Here is a 7,974-nt window from a genome sequence, read left to right on the forward strand (position 1 = left end):
AAGGTGGGTTGAGCTGAAAATTTAAGGCTACCAAACTTAAAAAGCCTGCCTACCCTGCATCGCCTAATCCATGGGATTTGGCGGGCTTCGACGGGGCGGGGCACGCTTCCCCGCTGGGCCAAGCTTTTATTGTCAAGACCATTTTTTTACAAATTTTTATGATGTTATTGTTCTATAAGATGATGAAGATGATAATTGAAGATGTTCTAAGTTATATTTTGGATTATGTTTTATGTTTGATTGATTATAAACTTGAAGATGTTTAATTATATATTTTGGACAATATTTATTTTGCTTTGGACAATGTTGGTTTTATTATTTTGTTTCAATAAATTTGGTTTATAATTATGTTTATTACATATTTATAATTATAAAGACTTTAATGTGTGTGAATTTAAAAATTATAATTTTTTTATGTTTTTAGAAATTATAAATTTATTGAAATTGTTGTGAAATTATATATATTGTTTTAATATTTAATGGTTTATATAAAAAAAAAGGAGAACCCGTCAGCGTACCATTAGGTGGGGTGGGAGAGAAATTTAGGACCATCTAACTAGGCGAGGAGGGGCAGGCCAGCCCACCAGATGGCGGACTTTTGGCAAGACAGGGCGGACTTTTCTGTTTGTCACCCTAATGAGGACATGGACATAAATACCTGCCCAATAGAACCTATTAAATATACGCGAATATAAAATTATTAATTTATCCTAATTTATATATACATAAATCCATTTCTTGAATTTAATAACCCTAATTTCTGCCTCCAATTCAAATTCTTCATTTTTCTTCTAGACTCATTCTCAGCATCGATTCTCTCTCTCTCTAACTCACTTTCTTTGCCTCTCAAGTCCATCACTACGTCACTCAGTATCGTCCCAAAAAATTATGTTATGTTATTATGTTGGAATATGTTTTTATGTTTTCTCCTTTTAAAATGTTATTTTTTATAACGAATATGTTATAAATTGTGTTTAATTATATTGAATCGATTATTTTATGATTATTATATTATATCTTTTTGTGTTAATTTTTTTCAAAAGTTTTCAAAGAATATTCGTAGATACTCGAGGAGATCTGCGTTCCCTAAGGGGTAATCAAACAGGAACTTGCAATGACAGAGAAGGAACGGGGCATTTTTTTTTTAAATATGAGTGAGGGATGGGAAGGGGGCTTCTCACGCTCCCTTGAGTACTCATTACTATATCTAGCTAGCAACGGGATCCAATCTGAGCCGATTTAAGAGGGACGCGTGGACTTCATCTGCGTTGGGCATTTAAGGTAATGAACCTAAGTCGAATTTGGGACCCTAACAATAGATTTTAGTTGATCTTGTTTGCATTGAGGTCTTACTAGGTTCAAATATATCTTGGATTAATATTTTAAGTCATTGTTATAGCAAATACTATCCTATTTAATATGATAACACTTAGTATATATGAAAGTTGGATATATTTATAAGATATTTTTTAATTCAAATTAAAAAAAATTAATTATCTCTTTTTTAATTTTAAATATTATTTTCTAATGTAACGAAAAAGTGAAAATAACAATAATTACTCACATAATTAAAATAAGTAATCTTAATATATACATGACACTATATATATCAAGGATTATTATATATGATATATAATTTTTTTTCTTTTCTATAATGACTATTCATATAATTTATTGAACAATTTTTTCATCTTAATATTTAATAAATTTAACATATAAAATATTATTTAACACACAAAATAACTAATTTAAGTCATTATCTAGGACAATAAATATAATAGTGCAAATACTTATTTATTTATTAGTAGTAAAAAAATATGTAAATAATATAAATTGATATATTTTTAGTATAAAAGCAATAATAAAGATTATGAATTAGGTTAATTATATAATTAAAAAATTATGAAGAATTTCTTAAATAATAATAAAAAATATGATCACTATTTTCACATATTACAAAGTTTATGAAAAGAATTTTGGATAATAAATCCATTCTCAATAGATTATACATTAATTTTGTCAAAAAAATAAATAATTAATACATTGGATATTATTATTTATGTACTAATATAATATAATATATATTATCGATTATTAAGTTTATAATTAATTTTTAATCCAATTTTTTGTAACTAAAATTTAAATGATTGAAATTATTAAATACTCAATATTTTGTATCGAACCAATTTATTTTTTTATTGAAATTAAAAAAATGAATTGATAATTCTAAATTTAAATTTAAATTTGAGTAAGAAAATAAAACAATATTTTAAATTTTATCTCACTAACCAGAATTAATTTCAAGATAAGAAATTATTTTGTACATCATATATATTGTAAAATAGTATGGTCATTTGCTATTTTTTAATGGTAAATATTTTCAAATAAAATAGTGTAAGAAATTGGAAAAAATGTATTTACAATTTTAGAAAATACTAATTTATTTTTCAATAGAATAAATTATATATTGAATAACAAAAGTTGTTATTGATTTCTCTTCACACTAACTAATACTCAACGATGGTGTTTCGGTACACTATGTTACCAAGAAATATTACTCGATCGATCTAATAACTTTTGGAATGACATAAGTTTATGAATTTAAAAATTTAGAAATCATTTCATAAAATGTGAAGTTTTAACAAGTAACAATGCTGATCATATTGTTTTGACTTCAAGAATGAATATGATATCAACAAATAAAATTGTCCCAAGTAAATTTCAACAAAACAAAAGTCCATAAGTATTGCTATTAATGGAAAATAAATCTATTTTAAAGACAAATACGATTTTTTTCTACGGATTTCCTAACTCGGTAAGTCGATGACTAATCCACCACATATTGATGCTCTATTTATTAAGGGTTTGTCACTAACTAATGGATTGTTATATACACAAGGCGAGATTCGAACACTAAATACTTGCTTAAACGGACAAATGAGATGATCATTCAACCAATTCAAATTGATTAAAATAAATATTAATTATTTTAAATATTTTTAAGTTGTAAAATATTTATAATAATAATAATTACTATAGATATTTTTTATTTAAATTTTAATAAAATTTTTTTATATAATTTTATGTATTATTCCATATAAAACACGGAAACATATATTAATAAATTGTTAATAATTAATAAAATTAAAGATTATATTAGATTTTAATTAATATAGTATTTTATATTTAAAAAATATTTTAAATTTATATTAGACTATAATTATATTTTAAAAAATTTATTTATAATTTATTTATTATTTTATAATAATACGATTTTTTTATTAAATTATAATTAAATCGATTAAATTAATAAATCAATAAATTAATGTCTAAAAGGATTCGATAATCGGTCCCGTATTTAGAATCTTGATATGATCATAGGAACGCAAATTGCCAAATTCCAAGTTCCAAAAGCCAAAGTGCGAAAGGGGCCACCTAAAACCAAAAGTAAAACACAAATAGCAATGGCATCTCACACTCGCAGACAGTGTTATGATGAAGAAGAAGATGCAATCACTAATTACTAATTAGCAAACGCACTATCAAGTATCAACAACCTGAAGTCCTGAACTGTCAACATAACATCCCACGTTCTCAACGTCCCTTATTCCTTCTCTCCTCGTTTTGATCGAATTCTCTCTCTCTCTCTCTCTCTCTTTCTCTCTCTCTTTCTCTCTCTCTCCAAACTTCAATTCTTCTCCCTCCCTTAGCTCAATGCTGCTCCAGATTTGTGCAGACCAGGGTATGCCCCTTCTCTCTTTTCCTTGGATCTCTCTCAGTATCATCTTTTCTTTCTTCTTTTGTGTTTCATGCTTTAGTTTTAGTATTTCACTATTTCTACTACCTACTTTACTTGCTTAATTCAAAAACTTGCCCAATGACAACTCAACCGAACAAAAACTAAAAAGGGGCAAGAAAAATTCAATTTTGAAATAAAGCGTGTCTTGAGCTCGTGAACTTGCAAGTCTTTTTATGATTGACTTTAATTGAATCTATGTAGACCGTGTCTTTTTTGGCTTATTCATGTTCAAAGCAATAATTTGGGGCCTAGGGTTTCTTCCCCACCCCCAAACACACACACACACAAAATAATATACATAAATAGAATTTAATGGCTTGGACTATCTGATTTTGTGTTTGTGGATTTGATGGCATACAGGGTGGTGGGGTAAATCTGTCAGGGTTATTTGATTACATTACTTGATTCTTTGGACTAGCTGTGATATCAATGGGGCGTGAAACGGTGAATGGATCATGGCTCAGTGCTTTCTGGCCAGCCTCCCGCAAGAGTGCATCAGAGGACAAGGCAGTGGTTGGAATTTTGGGGTCCGAAGTTGCGGGTTTGATGTTGAAGGTGGTTAATCTATGGCAGTCTTTGAGTGATGGGGAGGTGATGAGAATAAGGGAAGGGATAATGAACTCTGTTGGGGTCAAAATGCTGGTGTCTGATGACAATGATTTCTTAATGGAACTTTTGTTGAATGAGGTACTTGATAACTTCAGATCTCTTTCCCGGTCTGTGGCCAGGTTGGGTAAGAGATGTGTGGATCCTGTGTATCATCGATTTGAACATTTTGTTTCTAACCCAGCTCAAAATTATATCCATTGGTCTGGGTGGGAATATAAATGGAAAAAGATGGAGAGGAAGGTGAAGAAAATGGAAAAATTTATTGCCGCCATGATGCTGTATTCCCAAGAGCTTGAGGTACAGGCAGAGCTTGAACAAACTTTCAGGAGGATGCAGGCGAATCCTGAACTGCACAGAGCGAAATTGCTCGAGTTTCAGAAGAAGGTTGTGTTGCAGCGCCAAGAAGTGAGAAATCTGAAAGACATGTCTCCGTGGAATAGGAGTTATGATTATGTTGTTCGGTTATTGGCAAGATCTCTGTTTACAATATTGGAGAGGATCATACTTATTTTTGGGAAGCATCAGCTACCAACTATTCCACAACAAAATGATTCTCCCAATGGAAACACCAACAATTTTCTGCGTAGTCACTCCTTTTCTGCTCTTATGCATACTTCTGTCCATCCGTCAGAGAATGATCTCTATGGGTTGAATTCAGAAGCCATTGTTAGGAGGCCTGCATCAAACTCGGGCTTCATAGCTGACAAGAACAGACGAAAAAAGAAGCAGCATCAGACTCTCAATCCACCAGCTTTGTGTGGAAAAGACCTACATCCAGAAAGCAAGCAGTTAGTACATATTGGGGCCATCAGTGGTTGCATGTCTGTTGCAAACAATTCTCTTGTCATACAAAGCTGTTTGGTAAAGAATGGCGGTTCCATGAGGTTGACTGGTTTTCATATGAAAAGTATTGATAAAATGAAATCAGTGGAAAAATCCCCACTCTCTAACAGGATTAGAATATATTCGAAGATATTGGTGAACAACCGGTTAAAGCCTGCTCCATTTATGCTTGGTGATGCAGCTTTGGCCCTACATTACGCAAATCTGATTGTATTGATTGAGAGGGCAACGTCATCATTGCATCCAATTGATCACGAAACAAGAGATGATCTGTACAGTATGCTACCGACTACCATAAGAACCCTTCTGAGAGCTAAGCTTAAGCGTGATGCAAAAAACAGGCCTTTCTCGTTCTATGATGCCAACCTTGCAGCAGAATGGAGTGTGGTTCTTGCACAAATATTGGAATGGTTGGCTCCACTTGCACATAACATGATAAGGTGGCATTCTGAGAGAAATTTCGAGAAGGAGGATACAACTTTGAATGCAAATGTCTTCCTTGTCCAGACTCTACACTTTGCTAATCAGGCAAAGACTGAAGCTGCCATTACTGATCTTCTTGTTGCTCTCAACTATGTATGCAGGGTTGATAAAAAAGCAGACAATAGAGATACAATGGAATTTGCTGGCACTAGATCTTTAAATGGTGTTTGTTTAAGACAAAATAGAATGTACAATGTTCCTTTATGAACTTGGACGTTGCCCGTGTCCTGATGTTGAATTTCATCTGCTTTGTATAGCTGTATATCCTAATGGTTTGCAATGATGCATTACCAAATAGTAGTGGTATGTTAATTCTATTCTTAGGTTATATCTGTACGAACTAATATCTCTAATTCATTGATCGAGTTAGCATAGTATTTTCGTTTTCCAATATCATGGAGTTTTTAAGTTACCAGTTTTTTATTTGTTAGTGTTGCACTGCGTGTTTTATCATGTCTTGTTTTTGCTGCTCAGTGTATCAACTTTGACTGATCTCATTAACTCAAGTCGTTTCGTATAAATTAATCAGTTTACTTTGTGTCTTTCTAGCACACTACAAAACAAGATATAGGCAAGTGGTACTTTATGGGTAAATAATGAATAGTAAATTAGTAATTGTGTAACTAAGGGTCAATTTTGCTTATAAAAAAACAAAAAGGGACAAATTTTCATCAAACATTTGTCATGTATGTAATAGGAATAGGTCATCAAGAAATTAACTACCAAATAGAATTAGATTAAATTAAATCAGCAAGTTTGTGAAGTTGGGTTAGTCTATTGCTGCAAGCAGTGTGGGGAAAGAAAACTTGCAGCTGCAATTTACAAGTCTTGTTTGAATGGTTGGATGCAAGTTTACGGCCTAATTCTGGTTTTTGCGGTAATCACTTCCCCAAGAAATTTAACTTAAATCATTTATAAAAACTTAGTAAATTCCTTTACAATAGTAAATTCCTTCACGTCAGTCTAACACACCAATGAAATGAATTATGTATTCTTTACTATTTTATTCTTGTGGTTTCTTTATTTGTCTTTTTTTATTTATTTATTAGGGACAATTTTGACATTTGAATCTTTAGTAATGATGAAATTTTAAATTAGATTTTTTTTGTTTGATTTAGTTTGAACATTAATGTGAGAATTAGAATTCTCTTGAGAATTGAAAATTATACTTTTATTGTATTCCAAACCAAAGGAAAAAATTCTTTTCTTGTAAGAAATCTACTCTAAAAGTGTTCCAAACACACCCTATCCTCTCCATTTTTTTTGTCACTGGAGAGAATACAGTGTAATCTTCCACCTTCAATTCTTCAAGTGGGACCAAAAATAAATGAGAGAGAGAATGCAATGAAGGGTGAGATCTTCCACTGGATACCATCCAGTTTTTTTTCCACTGGAGAGGATCCACTCCCCTGTAAATGTGTAATATTGTTGACTTACATGGGAATCTACGACGATCTATATACTAAGTCTTGAAAGTTTGCACAATACCTCATAAATCATAATTCATAAACTCCCAATATTTAAACGAAAGCTAGATAGAATTTATGCAGTTATTTTCTATCCCAATGAAATTCATATAATTAGTTTTCATTCCATCCAAATTCTCCATCCGTATCCGCATCCAAAAGAAAAGATCCTTGAACTTGAAGTGAAAAAGAAAAAGAAAGAGAAAAAAGAAATAACAAAGAAACATAACAAAGAAAGAAAATCAAGATAAAGATAAAAGGTTGCAAAGTTCTGCGCATCAATGGTTAAAGAGCTAGTTATATGTCTGTGGTGTGATTGTCCAAAGATAGGGCTCGGGCGATTAGATCCGAGGGATGCTTCATCACCTAGTAACTTGGACCAACTGGTCTGGGATTACCGATCGAAAATTCATCATCAAGAGTTTCCTTGAGACAAAACACTTAGAAGTCCAAAGAGGCTATAAACATCGATGGTTGGGAGTTTAAAATCTTTAACTATATGGTTATGGTGCAACATATCAAGGAGTGGCTCGGGTAATTAGATCCAAGGGGTGCTTTATCACCCGATAACTTGAGCCAACTGGCCTGGGATTACCGATGGAACACCCATAATCAAGAGTTGCCTTTGAAAATGAAGCATTTAGAGTTATTAACCCGAAAAGCTCTCTGGTACAAAACAAGGATTCAAGGATTAACAAAAAGCTTAAAAGAAAGGTCTCGTAATATTATTTGAGCCTTAACTCTCAAGGATCCTCCATTCTTATGAATGCAAGA

The 7,974-nt window shown here is 31.7% G+C and overlaps 1 protein-coding gene across 2 annotated transcripts; it reads left to right on the forward strand.

Annotated features, from left to right (window-relative positions):
- The first annotated feature begins 3,387 nt into the window (after positions 1-3,387).
- On the forward strand, positions 3,388-6,125 carry LOC112754365 (protein PSK SIMULATOR 1). 2 transcript variants are annotated; one of them, XM_029293735.2, is made up of 2 exons: positions 3,388-3,742; positions 4,160-6,125. In XM_029293735.2, the coding sequence occupies exon 2, from the start codon at positions 4,229-4,231 to the stop codon at positions 5,939-5,941; it is 1,713 nt and encodes a 570-aa protein (XP_029149568.1). In that variant the 5' UTR covers positions 3,388-3,742; positions 4,160-4,228; the 3' UTR covers positions 5,942-6,125. The 2 variants fall into 2 exon arrangements, with proteins under 2 accessions (XP_029149568.1, XP_029149567.1); XM_029293734.2 differs by having other exon boundaries at positions 3,450-3,742; positions 4,218-6,125.
- The last annotated feature ends 1,849 nt before the right edge of the window (positions 6,126-7,974 follow it).

The sequence above is a fragment of the Arachis hypogaea genome, chromosome 16, assembly GCF_003086295.3.
Source record: "Arachis hypogaea cultivar Tifrunner chromosome 16, arahy.Tifrunner.gnm2.J5K5, whole genome shotgun sequence".
In the NCBI taxonomy this organism is placed as follows: Eukaryota; Viridiplantae; Streptophyta; class Magnoliopsida; order Fabales; family Fabaceae; genus Arachis; species Arachis hypogaea.

Excerpts from the sequence above, each read along its gene's own strand:
- LOC112754365 (XM_029293734.2), top strand. The coding sequence starts at position 3,715 with ATGCTGCTCCAGATTTGTGCAGACCAGG. Across the intron at positions 3,743-4,217 it reads CCAGATTTGTGCAGACCAGG|CTGTGATATCAATGGGGCGT; the intron begins GTATGCCCCTTC and ends TCTTTGGACTAG.